This window comes from Eschrichtius robustus, chromosome 12, assembly GCF_028021215.1.
Source record: "Eschrichtius robustus isolate mEscRob2 chromosome 12, mEscRob2.pri, whole genome shotgun sequence".
Lineage (NCBI taxonomy): Eukaryota > Metazoa > Chordata > Mammalia > Artiodactyla > Eschrichtiidae > Eschrichtius > Eschrichtius robustus.
Genome location: NC_090835.1, coordinates 40,463,784 through 40,481,747, shown reverse-complemented (window position 1 = coordinate 40,481,747; position 17,964 = coordinate 40,463,784). Strand labels below are relative to the sequence as shown.

The window sequence follows — 17,964 nt, the reverse complement described above, 5'->3', positions numbered from 1 at the left end:
ATTAACAGAGACTTCAGAATGGATTTCTGAATAATTCTGTAATTCCCTTTATTATTGTTGTTAAGGGAAGCAGAAACAACATCTACAGAACAGATATTCAAGATAATACGGTCAAAAGCAAAGATTTAAAGGATTGAGTTAGGCCACCATGGTAAAATGGGAATATAAAATATTTTCTAAGCATGTCCAAACTTGAGGAAGGACTCATAATAGCTCAGAAAAAAGAAATTTCATTTGCATGATTCAAGCAATAATAAGCAGAAGATAGTTTTAAAAAAGTACAGCAGAAGACAACCCACCATTCTGGCACCTACCTTTGTTTTCTTCTCTGGGCTTGGTGGGAGCTCCTTGTTTGGAGGGGCGGTGATGTCATTTCCGGTCACACTCCCAGTAAGCCGTCCTTCTTCTAGTTTGGCTATTCCTAAAGGGGGAAAAGTTATGCTAAGCAAATGTTTTTCACACCCACTGAGAAAATGCAAGTCTTTGCAGAGACACACCACTAACTAGCACTCCATTCTGAGAAAATCCAGAGCTATGCTGCTGAAAGTAGACAAGACTCCCAAGTCCCCCTCACTGTGACAAAGGACAGTTTTAGACTCCAGAGATTCAAGCAGCCTGTCCCTGTGGAGAAGCAACTTAACTAGGATTTGCACGAATGATCAGTGGAAGGAAATGGCCCTTGAAGTTTGGTTTCCCTTCCCTGGAGACTGGCAAAGGGGTTCTGTCACCCAACCACTAACTCCCAGAGCACATAGGGGACAAAAACCACTTCTACTAGAGTTTATCTCTTGGAATAAAGGTTGCTGAGAGATGGGATAAGAGCCAGAAGATCATCCAATGTCCTCCCCTTCCTTCCTTTCCCTGTAAAGCACCACTTTATGGAGGATGTGAGATGAACTTGATCTGGTTCTAGCAGTGACCCAGATTTCCAACAAGGCCGAGGAGACCCATGAAATCAGATCCAGGGCCAGAAATAAAGTCTACAGCCTAAGGCTACGCCCAGCAGCACCAATGGGAGGTGACTCCAGATTTCAGTAGGGCTGTACCAGAAAGCACTAAAATACCATGAAATTTATAACCTGGGTGTGGGGAACAACTTTCTAACTGGCACAAAATCTAGAAGTCACAAAAGATAAGTTGGACTACAGAAAAATAAAAAGTTTCCACGTGCCCCAAAAAACAATACGAAAAGTCAAAAGGCAAATGATAAACAGGAAAAAAGTACTGAACCTCACATCAAAGACACAGAGCTTATTACATAAACTACTCCTACAAATCAACCAACTCCTATAAAGGCCAAAAAGAAAATGAACAGGAAAAATGGCCAAAAGAATATGAACACAGTTTACAGAAAAAGAAATACAAATCACTTTTGAAAATATGAAAAGATACTATTACTAACCTAACATATTGTCAAAAAGTCCTAAAATCTCAAAGTAGCTGCTGGGGATAATGTGAGGACATACACTGCTGGGAAGTGTGTGAAATGGTACAAATCAGATGCAGGGCAGTCTAGCAGTATCTCCGAAAATTACAAGTGCAGATAAATTCTAATCCAGAATTACAATTTCTGGAAATTTATCTTAGAGATATATTCATATACCTGCAAAATAGCAAATGTGTATGGTCTTTTACCAGAGCATTGTTTCTAAAAGCAAAGGACTGAACCCAGAAGTCTGTTAACTGAAAACTGGTTAAAGCATATGGCAGAAGTATCAATATTATCTCTGAATTTGAAAAAATAAACCATGACTGATAGGGAACGATCTCTACTCTGTGAAAAGAAAAGCAAGGCACAGAACAGTAGGTATAACATGAAACCATTGTCTAGAAAAGACAATACACTTGTACATGCATTTTTTAAAAGTCTTTGGAAGAACGATGATGAAACAAAACAATGGTGACTTAATTTTGGGATGGGGTGGAGGACCAGGCACAAAACTAGGGAGAGTTAGGAGGCTTTATTTTAAAACTGCTTGTTTTGAAGTAAAGATTCAGAGGAAGTTACAAAGAAATGTACAGGGAGGTTCTGTGTACCCTTTACCCAGTCTCCCCCAATGACACCCTGCATAACTAAAGTACACCAGGAAACTGATATTGGTACAATCCAGAGAGCTTATCAGACTTTTCCAGTTTTACATGCATTCATTTGTGTGTGTGTGTGTGCACGCACATGCAGGTGTGCAGGTATGTAAGCAGTTCTATGACATTTTATCACATGTGTAGCTTTATGTAACCACTACTAAGAATCAAAACACATTAATTGTTCCATCACTACAGAGCTCCCTCATGTTACCCTTTTTTTTTTTATAGCCACCCCACTCCCTCTGCCTTTCCAATCCCTTAATCTCTGGCAGCTATTAATCTGCTTGCCATCTCTAAAATATTATTTCAAGAATATTATATAAGTGGAATCACACAGTGTCCTACTTTTTGTAGCTGGCCTCTTTCACCGAGCAACACGCTTCTGAGGTGCATCCATGTTGTACATGAGAAGTCCATGGTGTGGCTGTACCACAGGTCAACCGTTCACCTACTGTAGGACATTTTGGTTGTTTCTGGCTGTTTGCCATTATAAGTAAAGCTGCTATGAATATTTATTACAGGATTTTGAATAAAATAGTTTCATTGTTACTAAATGGAAATGCAATTAATTGTTTCTTACATGTTGATTGTGTATCCTGTGACACTGATAAACTCACTAATTAGTTCTAGGGGTTGTGAGGGTAGATTCCTTGGACTTTTCTACATAAACAATCATGTCATCTACAAATACAGCCAGATTTTTTTCTTCCTTTCCAATCTATATGCCTTTTATTTCCTTCTCTTGCTTTACTGTGCTAACCAGAACCTCTAGTACTATGTTAAATAAGAGTGATGACAGCAAGTATCCTTGCCTTGTTCCCAACTTTAGGGTGAAAACATGTAGTCTTTCACTATTAACTATGATGTCAGCTGTAGGTTTTTTGTAGATGTTCTTCATCAAGTTGAGGAAGTTCTCCCTCTATTCTTTGATGAGAGTTTATCATAAACGGGTGTTGGATTTTGTTGAATGAATTTTACGTGTTTATGATTTTTCTTCTTTAGACTTTTGATATGGATTACAGTGATTGGTTTTTGATTATTGAACCAGCCTTGCATACCTGGAATAAATTCCACTTGGCTGTTGTGTATAATCATCTTAATATACTGCTGGGTGTGATTTGTTAGTACTTTGTTAAAAATTTTTGCATCTAAGTTCATGGGAGATATCAGTCTGTAGTTTGTTTGGTACTGTCTTTGCCTGATTTTGGTTATCAGGATAATACAGACATCATATAATGAGTTAGGAAGTGTTCCTTCCTCTTACATTTTCTGGCAAAGAATGTGTAAAACTGGTGTTAATTATTCTTTAAATGTATGGTAAAATTCTCCACTGAAACCATCAGAAGCTTTTTAATTAAAAATTCAATTTCCTGGGCATATACCCAGACAAAACTATAATTTGAAAAGATATATGCACCCCTATGTTCACAGCAGCACTATTTACAATAGCCAAGACATGGAAACAACCTATATGTCCATCAACAGATGAATGGATAAAGAAGATGTGGTGTGTATATATACAACAGAATATTACTCAGCCATAAAAAAGAATGAAATAATGCCATTTGCAGCAACATGGATGGACCTAGAGATGATCATACTAAGTGAAGTCAGTCAGAAAGAGAACGACAAATATCATGATATCACTTATATGTGAAATCTAAAATATGACCCAAATGAACATATCTACAAAATATAAACAGACTCACAAACACAGAGAACAGACCTGTGATGGCCAAAGGGGAGGGAAGGATTGGGAATTTGGGATTAGCAGATGCAAACTCATATATTTGGGATGAATAAACAAGGCCCTACTGTATAGCACAGGGAACTACATTCAACATCCTATGATAAACCATAATGGAAAAGAATATTAAAAAAAGAATATATGTATATATGTATAATGGAATCACTTTGCTGTACAGCAGAAATTAAAACAACATTGTAAGTCAACTATACTTCAATAAAATAAAAAATTTCAGTTTCATTAATGGCTCTTCAGGTTACCTATTTCATCGTGGTTGAGTTATGGTAATTTGTGGGGTTTAAGGAATTGGTACATTTCTTCGACGTTATTGAATTTATGAGGGTAAAGGTGCTCCTAGTATTCCCCTATTATACTTTTAATGTCTGTAGTGATATCCCGTGTTCCTGTTATTGGTTGGCTGTGTCTCTTTTTCACCTTTGTCAGTTTTGTTAAAAGTTTATCAGCTGTGTTGGCTTTAAGAACCAGCTTTTGGTTTAATAAATTTTCTTTTCTGTTTTATTGTTTATAATTTCACTGATCTCTGCCTGTTTTGGATTTATTTCGTTCTTTTTTTAGTTTCAGAGTATTGATTTGAGACCTTTTCTCTTTTCTAATGTAAGCACTTAGTGCCACAAATTCCCCTCTCAGTACTGCTATAGCTGCATTCGACAAATTTTGACATGTTCCTTTTTCTTTTTCTTTTTCTTTGGCTGTGCCACAAGGCTTGTGGGATCATCCCCCAACCAGGGATGGAACCCCGGCCCTGGCAGTGAAATCGCCGAGTCCTAACCACTGTACCGCCAGGGAACTCCTGATATGTTCATTTTCATTCAGTTCATTGTATTTTTAAAATGTCCTCTGAAAACTTCCTCTCTGACCCATGGATTATTTAGAAGTATACTGTTTAATTTCCAAGTGATTGAAGATTTTCCTGTGGTCTTTCTATTATTGGTTTCTCATTTGTTCCATTATGGTCAGACAACATATTCTGCATGATTTCAATCGTTTAAATGTATTGAAGTTTGTTTTATGACCCAGGATCCATCTTGATGCATGTTCCACCGGCACTTGAAAAGAATCTACAAACAGTAAATGCCGGAGAGGGTGTGGAGAAGAGGGAACCCTCTTGCACTGTTGGTAGGAATGTAAATTGATACAGCCACTATGGAGAACAGTATGGACATTCATTAAAAAACTAAAAATAGAATTACCATATGACCCAGCAAGCCCACTACGGGGCATATACCCTGAAAAAACCATAATTCAAAAAGACACATGGGGCTTCCCTGGTGGCGCAGTGGTTAAGAATCTGCCTGCCAATGCAGGGGACATGGGTTCGAGCCCTGGTCCGGGAAGATCCCACATGTCACGGAGCAACTAAGCCCGTGCGCCACAACTACTGAGCCTGTGCTCTAGAGCCCGCGAGCCACAACTACTGAGCCTGCATGCAACAACTACTGAAGCCCACGCACCTAGAGCCGGTGCTCTGCAACAAGAGAAGCCACCTCAGTGAGAAGCCCGCACACCGTAACGAAGAGTAGCCCCCGCTCCCCACAACTAGAGAAAAGCCTGCGCACAGCAACGAAGATCCAACGCAGCCAAAAAAAAAAAAAAAAAAAAAAAGACACATGTACGCAAATGTTCACTGCAGCTCTATTCATAACAGCCAGGACATGGAAGCATCCTAAATGTCCACTGACAGATGAATGGATAAAGATGATGTGGTACATATATACCACATCCATATATGGTTGGAATATTACTCAGCCATAAAAAGGAATGAAATTCGGTCATTTGTAGAGATGTGGATGGACCTAGAGTTGGTCATACAGAGTGAAGTAAGTCAGAAAGAGAAAAACAAATATTGTATATTACCGCATATATGTGGTATCTAGAAAAATGGTACAGATGAACGTATTTGCTGGGCAGGAATAGAGAACGGGAGGGTGGGATGAACTGGGAGATTAGGATGGACATATATACACTACCATGTGTAAAATAAATAGCTAGTGGGAACCTGCTGTATAGCACAGGAAGCTCAGCTCGGTGCTCTATGATGACCTGGATGAGTAGGAAGGGTGGGGCGGGGGGCGGTGGTTGGGAGAGAGGTCCAAAAGGGAGGGGATATATGTATACATATAGCTGATTCACTTTGTTGTACAGCAGAAACTAACACAACATTGTAAAGCAATTATACTCCAATAAAAAAAAAAGAATATTCTGCTGTTGTTAGGTGGAATTTCTATAAATGTCAATTGGATGCTGTTGTTTGATATTACTGTTAAATTCTTCTTTACCTTTACTAATATTCTGTCCAGTAGTTCTATCAATTGCTTAGAGTGGGATGTAGAAGTCCCCAACTACAACTGTGGATTTGTCTATTTCTCCTTTCAGCTCTACCAGTTTTTGTTCATTGTATTGTGTGTGTGTGTGTGTGTGTGTGTGTGTGTGTGTGCGCGCGCTGCGTTGGGTCTTTGTTGCGGTGCGCGGGCTTCTCATTGTGGTGGCTTCTCTTGTTGTGGAGCATGGGCTCTAGGGTGCATGGGCTTCAGTAGTTGCAGCAGGCAGGCTCAGTAGTTGTGGCTCACAGACTCTAGAGTGCAGGCTCAGTAGCTGTGGTGCACGGGCTTAGTTGCTCCACGGCATGTGGGATCTTCCAGGACCAGGGCTCGAACCCATGTCCCCTGCATTGGCAGGCAGATTCTTAACCACTGTGCCACCAGGGAAGCCCATAACTTCTATTTCTTTGCTGAGATTTTCTAGTTCCATTTGTTTCAAGAGAATTCATAACTTCTTGAAACAGTTTTATGATGGATTTTAAAAAGGGATTTTAAAATCCTTTTTGTATATTAGCAGGTAATCACTGTTTAAATTTAGTGTGCAGGTAGTTTCAATAACAATTTAGTTCCCAGGGCCCTTGTAATGCAATACAGGCCTGCTGTGTTCTTCTGGTTCCATGAGGCTGTCACTCAATCCCTGCTGGTATTGCCTGCAAGGGCTCAAGGCACTTCCCTGGGACAGATGGTTTCACTGGGTGGGGGATGAGTGATGCTAGACCCACGGAATGAAGACTTTCTCCTGGCCTGTTTTCTGGCTGCCTGATGCTGGCGGACTTCCTGTTTTGATGCCACTGGGAGCAGGAAGCACCTAACTGGCCTGATGATGGAGGAAAGAGTGTAGCAGGAAACCTACCTACCTTTCCTTCTGCTACTGGGTAGAAGGCTGGTGCCGCTGGTGCTGTCACCTAGTGGGGACAGGAGTGACCTTCCCTGCCACTGTGGGTGGATCAGGCCTGCAACTGCTGCCAGGTGTGAAGTGCACAACAGGTAGGCCCTGATGACCTCTGCTGACACTGTACCTGCAAGAGGTATCCACCACCACTGCTGGATATGGGGATGGAAATAGGGCTTCCCCGTTCCTGGTCTTTGGTCAAAAGAGAACAGATTTTTCTTTCTTTCTTTTTGCCTTTTCTTCTTCTTTTATCTATGCTTGTTGGTGATTCCAGGTTGTAGACACTCTCCAGTGCCCAGACCAGGACACATGGGAGATTAAAAAGAAAAGCCAGGGAACTCACTGCACTGTCCTTCCTCAAGTCCTGAGCCCTACCCAGCCTGCCCTCTCCCTTCTACCTTTCAGATTCCTTTTCTGATTATCTGGCACATTCTTTCCAGAGTATTTAGCTGTATTTAGAAGAGAGGAACAGGAAAAAGTGAATCAACGTCACCTTCTCTTGGAAGGAGATTTTCTAATGTATAGCATTTTGTACTTTTTGATGCTTGAAACCATATGCATTTCTAGTTGAAAACGGAATTTTTTTAGTTTTAAAAATATGAAGAAAGAAAACCACCCCCACCATGCAAGGTATTGGTAACACCTCTGTTCTAGAGCAAGCTGAAAGAATATCTCACCAAATGTCTGACTTGTTGCCACTGGCCACTGGCTTCAGACCACCATGAACATTTTTCAATAAGCACAGGATTTTTCAGCAAACAACATGAACACTTCATGAAGTCTCACTGCTTATGATATAAACATGCAACATCTCAACCTGCACAAGTAAGTGTCACCCAGTGAAAAACGCCTGACCGCCACATAAGCAGAAACCACAGTCTTCCTCCCAGATGGTGCTTCTCACCATGACCCTCCTCCTTTGCTTCCGGGGTATATACCAGCCAACTGCTAGAGACCCCCACCCAAATGTCCCTACAGTTCCACAGAAGAATGTTCAAAAAGAACACAAAACTGCTCTACAAAACTGCTCCCTTCTGTTGCATCTTTCCATTATTTGTACTTGCTGGAAAACCCAGGCTCAAAATCACAGCATAATTTTCAACTCCTCTCTCTCCCTCTCCCTCTCCCTCTCCTTCTCCCTCCCCCTCTCCCTCCCCCTCCCCCCCCCTCACCTTCCACACCCAGTTTTCAAGTCCAGTTGATTTCGCCTCTGGTATACTTCCCCTATCACGTCCTCAGTAGTTCACCTTTTACTATTAAATGAATCCAATTGTCATCATGGGAGTTTTTGCCTTCAATCCTCTGTCTTCCAGTTTATCTTTTCTACTGAGAACAGGTGACTCTTCTCAAAGCCAAATTTGGGCCACTTTATTTATTGTCATAGGCAGTCAGGACAGTTTTTTGAAAATGGGAGTAAGGTTTAAACAACTCAGGCAACAACTAAGCTTGGGTTCCAAACAACTTTCTAGATTTGTTATCCCATTATTTCTGGCCACAGATGTACAGATGGCTTTGGCATATTTGCTCAACCCACATCCTTCTCCAGAGGAGCCCCAGATGAAGTGGGCAGCTCAAAATGGCCAAGACTGGTTAAGAAGGCTTTGGTACCTGGCACACAGGTGACTGGACCAAGCTGAGACAACAAGATATATTTACTCATTCTTTCCCTAAAAGAAAGAAAATATGAAAACTATAGCCAAGCAACCTTGGGTTCCTGAGATACAAAGTAGGGCACAGAACCCAAAACCATGGCAACCAATGTCCTGTGCAGACCAGAGACACAAACGAAGCAAAAAGTAAGAGACGGCAGAGAACAGTTTCCAAAAGGGAAGAGAATGGAACACATGTTTAGGGCAAAGCAGAGGTCCTAAGAGAGACACACAATGGCTGTAGCTGGGCTACACTTCCTGCAATAGGATTCTATGAGATTGTCAACAAATAGCTTTTTACAAATTTGAGTTCCTATGAGTGTGTTTCTGTTCTTTGAAACTAAATAATCATTAAGAGAAGCCCCACAAATACTCGTCATTGTTCTTTTACCTAATGTGAGCTGTCTGAGCTTCATACCTTTGCCTGGAAGGCTTTCCCTCCACGTTGTTAGGCTTCCAAGGCCACCTCCTCCCGAAAGTTTTCATGATTCACAATCCTCTCATACAACCCCCACCCCCCGACCCCTGCCACCCCAACTAGATCACAAGTCGCTCGAGGATAAGGACAATATCCAGGGCCTAGGTAGTGGCATATGATAGGTATGGTGAACAATGAATCCTTATATAGCTTTATCTACATAGAGTTTAGCAGTCAGCATTCAAACATTTATTAGGTGAACAGATCAGTGAGGTTTGTCAGTCATCTGACATTTTTTTCCTACCAGCGTGAAATTCTCTTAGTGTGAACTAGGACAAACTTGTTCTGAAATAAACAAAAATCTTCACTCATTACCACTTAGAAGGTATACGGCACTGAATTGGGCACCTGGGGATCAAGCAAAAAAAGATGAGACAATCCTATCCAGGAGGACCTTACAGTTCTGCTACAGTTAGAAGGAAGTGACAGCATAGAACACCTGAGTCTTATCATCTTGGAGTCATAAGGAATCAGAGGAAATATGACGCTTTTTTGCCCACCTCTATTTAAAAAACAAACAAAAAAACACACGCCACACACCTGCCGGTCTTCAAGGGTCCTTTCCACTTACCCTTACCCCTAGAAAATACCACTTCTAATATTAAGAAAAAATGAGTAAAACATTTTTGTAAAAATGTACTGAGAGGTATAAATACTAGAGGAAACGGTTCCTAGGAAAAGAGGCTATTTTTATAACAAACAAAACACATATTGTAAATCTCCATTAACTAGCCTGTGAATCATGGTCCTTTGTGCACAAACTGGACTCAGAGGAAAACAAGCTTTTGTAAGACCACCAACAATAAGACCCGTGGAGGGCTGGGGGTGGGGAAGAGAAGAAAGGGCCAGGAAGAAAGACAAAGGGGCAGCCGCAAGGACCGCAACATTTAGCTGTTTATTAACCACAAGTCTTTCCACTGTCCACTTTCCCCTTCTTCCCCTTCTCCCCACAAATCCTCCTAACACACACACACAGAGAGGAAACTAGAAGCAAGACCGGGTCAAACATGAAGAACAGCAAAAGAATATTAAATAGCCAGCTTTAAAAGGCTCTTTTTCAGCTTGAACAAAAGTAAAACGTTCTCAAAAGCAAAACGGAAAACAGAGCTTGCACCCAGACTGCGCTTCTTAATGAGAGGAGGTTAGTGCTGATAAAGCCATTGTGAATCCACACAGTGACAGATTTTCAAGCAAGGAAATCAATCAGTTGTGATTGGATGATTTAGGGCTCGGGAATCATCTGGTTCAAACCAACAGGGAGCTGAGGGGTGGGAGGATGGGGGGGTGGGCAGGGTGACATGAGGTCAAGTGAGGGGCTCTACGTCTTATGCCCACCCCTCTCTGACGGGATTCGGCCCACGCCCTCAGCCCACACCATCTGTCACACCAGCAGACGTGCAGGCTGACCCAGCTAGAGTCACTTTGTGCACTCTCTCGCTTCACTCTCCTCAACCTTCCGATGCAAGGGAATTCAGCTTTCCCTGGGCAGTCACAGACTCCAAGCAGGAACGAGCCGCCTAACGCTCCTGCCGGTAATCTGTCACTTTGGTTCCTTCCTTGCTGTCTGCTTGTTCCCCATGGAGGCAAAATTTAGAAACATACCATCACGTGGGGTCTCTTCACACAGGAACGATGGAGTGCTCTGGGTTGTGGTGACCTCAATTTCCTTCTTCCCTGCCAGAACTGTCTGTCCTGGCCGTTTCTCACCTCCCCGGCAGACTTGGAAGCATGAATCCGCTCTAGTTTCACTAGTATCTTCTTGTCCTTTTTCCTTGCTGCTTACTTCAGGAATCTGCTCCAGCTTACCATGGAGATAGAACCCAGCAGTGCCCAGTTCCCTCTTCCCAGAGCTGCTGCTGCTGCTGCTGCTGTTGTTGAAGTGGGTCAGTTCTTCTCTCCTCTTGGCCACTGGTTCCTCGCAGTTGAAAGGAGGTATCTCTTCAGTAGACAGAATGGGCCGTTCTCCAGGGTTCAATTTGTGGCTGGCTGTCTGTTCCTCAGCCACTGTCATGGAGCGCCTAATGGCAGGAGCCCCCAGTTTTCTGGGTGTGGGACTCAGCATTGGGCTACTGGTGAGGAGTAGCAGGCCAGAAGAAAGCTCTTCTTGGGTGGGAAGTTCAGGATACTTATCTGCAAGGTTGACAGCTGGGGGGACTGAGAGATGAGAGCACTCAGACAGGGCCCGGCGCATTGCCTTTTTCTGCTGGGGGGCTTGGTCAAGCAAAGCCCCCTCCTCAGTAGAACTCAATTTCTCCAACTCCTTATCATGGTCTTTGATATGAGAGCTGGCATTCAAATAGTCCGGGGTGAACTCGACCTTAGTGATTGGTGGAATGGCAGTGGGTGAGTGCTCAACAGTGGGGGCTGGCTGGGCTACAGCCACCACTAGGGAGGACTCATATTCGAGCTGCCCAGAGCTATCACTCACCACCCCAATCACCCGGCAGCCAGCAGGGATGCCACCTTGAGCCACTGACAATGGATGAAAGTTGGGGTCCCAAACACTGGTTTCCTGCTCCTTAACATACTGGGTGGGCATGTCAGCAGCCCCAGGGAAATGCAGATCTGGCTGGCTCTCTGTCTCCGGCACATTCTTCCCTGCCACCGTCCCCGGAACTATAGTGGCTTTGTTTTTGTCTGGCCCCTCTCTGGGTCCCAGATGTAATTCGGCCGTCTTCTGGTGCAATGAGTTCCCCTCCAAGGGATGGCAGCTGTCTGCAATCACATACCTGCTCGCAAGGTGACCCGAGGTGGCTTGATACTCCTTGTCCTGCGCTTCAATGCCGAGCTCTTTGTCTAGCTTCCCCTCAAAGAAGCAGAGCTTATTCTGCTCCAGGAAGCTGGCATTCTTCACAAGCCCGTCTTTCAGCTGCCCTTCCATGCTGACATTCAGCCCGATCTCATTCAGCTTGCCCTCTGTCCTCAGCCACTCAAACCCAGCTTGGCTCATTTCTTTTGTGGAATCCACCCAGCACTGTGCAGGCTGGCCCTGACAGAGCTGGCCGGGAACGGCAGTGCATGAGGCTGGCTGCCTGTGTGAGAGCGACATCGCCTCTTCCACGGCTCTCCCCGCCGCTCCTGGAGCTCTAACACCACCTATGATCACAGAGCTGGCAGTGACATCACACCAAGTCCCCAGCATTCATGACTAAACCTGTCTTTCGCCCAACACTCCTCTTTCCTCAAGCAGTTGGATGATAAATGTATTTACTAGTGTGAAAGGAACCAAGGAAGAAAGAAGGAATGAATGAAAAAGAAAGAGAAAGCAAGGAACCTGCTCCTTTCTGCACAATCGAATGCCACTGTTAAACTGAAAATGTAATTTCCTGTTAACTGGCACCGTATTTAGATCTGCAATTTAAAACACGGGATGGTGCTAATCTGGGTACTGAGGATAGTAATGATGCCAGCTTTCACCAGTATAGACACGTTGTGTACCCACACACTCGCTTATGTGACACTATGCCCACACTTCCACAGTCACCTACTCAAAAAACTGTTTTAAAAATAAGACTCATTTGCCAATCCTAAGCCATAACCCTTAAAGAACAATGACTCCAAAAAATTGCTCAAAATTTCACTTAAAAAAAAGAACCTTAATGTAATATCAAAATTGGAGGCATTCATTTCTCAGAGGAAGAGTAGGTTTGCTGTCATAACAACTTATCAAATTCACTTGAAAACTGACTTGACTGAGTCCCCAAAGCCCAGTGAGAGCTCCACCTTGTAGCTCTGCATTGTGCAAGAGTCTAATAAGTGGTTCATTTAAAGGTTTCAGTGATCAGCACTTTGGGGACATGTATCCAAGTTGTAAGACACTTGTGTGACAATACATACTCGTACTTTTACTCCTGCTCCTGATCCCTCTTAGTTTCTTGGACAAGATGTGTCTCTCCCTCCTGCACCAGCCCTGCCTGCTCTTTCCAGCCTGCTGATCACTTAGTTGCCATGGGAACACACTGCAGCAGTTCATCTTCCTCCGACCTCTAGGACTTAGGGACCTTGGCTATCTGTGGCTTGGGGTTTTAGCCGCCCACCAGAGCCCACTGCCCCCATTTAATTCAGCATAGTCCTTTGCTGCCCTGAGCTTTGAGTTTACAAACTGTACTTTCAGGATTGAGGGACCCACGAGAGAAAATTCTTGAAAAAAAAGTTACACTGAAAGGATAGGAAAAACTCTGCCTTGAACAAAGCTGATTTTTGTTGCCTAGCTTGAAAGTCACTAATTGAAGTAACATAGCATATTGTGAAGTAGTCTATCAAGAATACAAGAGATGGACTTCCCTCGTGGCACAGTGGTTAAGAATCCGCCTGCCAATGCAGGGGACACAGGTTCGAGCCCTGGTCCAGGAAGATCCCACATGCCGCAGAGCAACTAAGCCCGTGCGCTACAATTACTGAGCCCGCGAGCCACAACTACTGAAGCCCGTGTGCCTAGAGCCCGTGCTCCGCAACAAGAGAAGCCACCAGAATGAGAAGCCCGCACACCTTGCCGCAACTAGAGAAAGTCCACGTGCAGCAATGAAGACCCAATGCAGCCAAAAAAAAAAAAAAAGTGAAGCGATTACCAAGGCCCAGCCCAAGAAAGCTTCCTTAACTGGAGCCTCTGTCCCCATTACTCACCTTCTCTACTTGCTATTCATACCCTTCACATAATTTTCTCAAGTTCCCAACTAGAGCGCAAGAACCAACCCTAATACGTTTCCTGCGTTAGCATTAGTACCTAACACAGAGCTATGTTCATGGTCAGGAGTGGCAGTGTTGCAATGCTGGAAAAAATGTGAACTTAACCTCTGTCCTGAACATTAACTGAACTCGTATACACCTCTCCTTCCCCTTGACCTTAAGTAGCTTAGCAGCAATACATGCGAAAGCACAATAAAGGTTCATTAGCAAGAAACTAGGGTTACTTTACTCTACAGCAAAGCTCTCACCAAGGAAAAGCAAGGAAGGATGTATAATAAAATGAAAAATGAAGGTGGTGCCAGGAGGGTCATGATTCTAATTAGTAATGGGAAAAAATAAGAGATGAGTCTTGGGTATATAAAGGCTTGGTGATAAAACATGGTCAAATTCTGGCTTTCAAAGAATGAGGAAGGTGTGTCTTATTCCTTAGTAACTGTCTGCTACTGTTTTCCATTCTCAAGTGGACTTGCATTTATGCTGGTGTCCTGTTACAGTGCTCAGCACTGTGGGCATCCTTCACTGCTGCTTCTGAGTGGGCAAGCAGGTCCTCCTGCTTCACTAAGAAAACATGGAGATCCAGAGGCTTTTACAGAGGGGAGGGGACAGAGTGGCTTAGAGTTTGATTACACTATTGCTTTGCAACACATACCACGGAAGAGATCACATGGAACAAGAATTAATGTGTTTATTTCTCTCCCAATGAGGTGACTGCTACCTGGATGACAAACAATGAGAAAAATCTAGTACAGAATAATTAGTAAAACCTGAGGATGACCCTGTCAGTGCCCTAGTCCAATTCAGAATTACAAACACAATCTCACTCAGGAATGCACATTCACCCACGGGAGAGAGCTGCATCAAGGAACTCAAACGCCCCCCCCAGTCACTGTGATATTTTATCAAGTTGGCGGATGAGGAACTTACATGAAGTCTTAGAAAGTTGAGCGTGCCCAGGTAAAAAGAAATGTACTTAAGAACCCGAAGACTTAAATTCTAGACTCAGTTGCCACTAGAATTCCTTGCCTCTGGGTTCTGCTTCTACTCATTCAGAACTCACAGAAATGTCACCTCCTCTGTAAAGTCTCCTAGACCCCCAACTCCCAAACTGAATCCTTAATGTTTACACAGAACTATACTTGTTCTACTTTTTCTTAGGATTTGGAAACTACACCATCATCTTTTCTGTATGTGCCTTTCCTGGAAGCTTCTAGAAGGCAGGAATAAGACCTGTCCACCTCTGCTATGCAGATGCCCAGCCCAGTGCTTGAAACAGTGCTTAAGTAGGCTCTCAAAAAAGTTCTGCTCAAGTCGGATTCCTTTCACGGACTTCTATCATTTGACCTGATCTCTCCCATCGTTAAACTCATGTAGACAGGTGCCGATTTGGAATGTCCTTTGCGCTGAAGGTTTTTAAGTTCCATTCTGTCTGAGTCTGAGGAAAGTGCATGGACTCCCATGTGTCTGGTCAGAAGGCGACCTCTCTTTTATCAGACTGTATAACAACTTGTCAAGCTTCCAAGGGCTCTGGCACAGCTTGCAGGTCTCTGATCTCAGCAGATGCACTGGCAGATGTTTCTGTTTTTGCCTTGTGCCTTGAGCTAGTACTCAACCTGTTCAGGGCCTTGGTTTTGATACGCTCCACAACTGGTTTCTCTGCATTCTTTCAGTTACCGAGGCAACAAAGCTACTTTCCAGATTGACCAAATGTTCCCTGTTACTGTGTCCAGGAAACAATTTCTAATAGATTATCATTACAATGAAAGTCGATAAGTCTACTGATTACAATGATGGATGACACTCTACTAATAAAAGCTGAAGACTATGAAGCTGCAATCTAGTTTCTTACCTGGAAGAAAATGATGTTTGTTTATATACAAATATACATGTATGCAAAAACATTTCAAAACCATATTCTACTAAATCTTAGAAAAATTTCTTAGTACATGTTTAACTCAAGAAAATCGTGATTCTTCCTGATTAACTTTCAAAAGTTGGGAGGCAGACAGAATGAAAAAACTGAAGCTAGTAATCTGATTTATGTGACCCTTGATAAAGGTAATTCATTTACCAGGACTCACAAAATGGAGGCCGCCCCGGTGGCTTGGCCCACAAATCTAAGTCAGCCTGCACTTTACTGTCAAGGAAAGCACCTCACTGTCAAGGAAACCTAAAACACACCAAACAATCCTACGACTCAGCTTCAGCTAGCTCACCTTACCCCAGAAAATTGGACCTGTTAGCCTTATAAGGAAACCCCAGGCCTTCTAGCCAGTCATGCCCTATTTCCCCCAGTTGCCGCTTATAACGCTGTATAAAACTCGCTCTTGCCCAGAATCCCTCGGTAAGAGCGGTCCACTGTTCTCTGCTGTACTCCCCTAATCCATGGATTGTTCTCCCTTAAGTAAAGGACATCACACTCATTACTAAATTGCGTTATTTTTGTCATTTAACAGGCAAAAGCATTAAAATGCTTACAGATGAAAAGTCCCCCAAGAAGTACAACTTGGAAATTCCAGGCCTTTTGAGTACTGAGCCTAGCATAGCCTCCCTGAAAAAGATAAGAGATTCATGCAAGGAAACTAGGTAAAAGCCTAACTCCCTCCACCAATTACCTCCAGTGTAAAGTTTAAGATCCTCTGCTCATGGAGGTACACACGACTCTCAGGACCCTTGAAGAGCTTACCTTCTTTTCTCCCCAGTCTTGTCTCAGAATGTTTCTCCCTGCTCCCCACATGATGTATATACCAGTCACACCCAAATGTTTGCTAGTCCTCAAATATTCCATGCACTTGCACTTCACTATGCCTCTATGCAGTCTATCCCCTAGAATGCCTTACCCTGCTTATCAGCTCTTCAAACTCCCAGACCCACCAAATGTCACCTCCTCCAGTAAGCTTTCTTTTGCTCTCCTAAGAGGACTTAGTTACTTTCTGCTCTGTATTCCCATGGCATATAGCTCATCCTTCTATTATAGAACTTCTCTCACTAGAGTAAAATTATCTGTTTATGTGTTTATCTCCCCACTCTGGAATCCTTGAGGAGCAAAAGCTGTGGCTTCTTGATCTACCCTTAGAATGTGGGAATAATGTTACCTGGTGTTTGCTGAATGAATGAATGAATGAACTAAATACTAAAAAATCCAAATCATGTTGAGTGTTCACTATCTGCAGAGCAATAGAAAATGTTTATAATTACATCATTGCTGAACAGTTTAAAAACTAGTAATTTCAATCTGCTCACAGCTGAGATGACCTACTCAATGTCACAGGTAAAAATAAGCACAGAAGTCCCCTCTACTGTCCACTTCATCTTTTTTTTTTTTTTTTGTCCACTTCATCTTTTAGAGTAAAAATTTCTGCAACACCAAAAGTAAGAAGCAAGTTGCTTTTGCTTTTCATTTGCTTTCTTAATCTTCCAATGCTGTCAGCCAGAGGGTAAAAGTGAGGGAGTGTCAGGGGAAGAAATTCCTTTTAAAGTAGAACAACCAATATTTGCTGGACTTGTTTCACAGAACATTTAGATGCTCTGGCTCAAATAAGGTGAACAGTAGCACAGAACTGTTTGAGGGTTAAGAGTTTAAGAGAGTGCTGAGCGTATAGTAAGTTTCAATAAACAATGACTGTTTTTAGTTATTGAACATATAGAATCTCCCAATAAATTTCATTAATATACAGCTAGTAAGAAGAAAACAAGCCAGAAAATGAGAGGGTAAGTGGGAAGAAAGCAATTAGGAAACTTCACAAATGGCACTACATTTAAGATGTGGCGCAGTGGTTAAGAATCCGCCTGCCAATGCAGGGGACACGGGTTCAAGCCCTGGTCCGGGAAGATCCCACATGCCACGGAGCAACTAAGCCCAATCACCATAACTACGGAGCCTGCGCTCTAGAGCCCGCGCACCTAGAGCCCGAGCTCCGCAACAAGAGAAGCCACCGCGATGAGAAGCCCGTGCACCCCAACGAAGAGTAGCCCCTGCTCGCCGCAACTAGAAAAAAGCCCGCGCGCAGCAACAAAGGCCCAACGCAGCCAAAAATAAATAAATAAATAAATAAATTTTTAAAAAAAGGATATTACCAAATGGGCACTTC

At 43.1% G+C, this 17,964-nt stretch overlaps 1 protein-coding gene across 10 annotated transcripts in view; it reads right to left on the bottom strand.

Moving 5' to 3' along the window:
- The window catches only part of MAP4 (microtubule associated protein 4), a 168,915-nt gene that overhangs the window by 18,855 nt on the left and 132,096 nt on the right, over positions 1–17,964 (bottom strand). For all 10 annotated transcript variants that reach the window (XM_068559032.1, XM_068559035.1, XM_068559036.1 and 7 more), the window contains one exon: positions 315–421. In XM_068559032.1, coding sequence (XP_068415133.1) covers positions 315–421 — 107 coding nt within the window. The remainder of the gene's footprint in view (positions 1–314; positions 422–17,964) is intronic.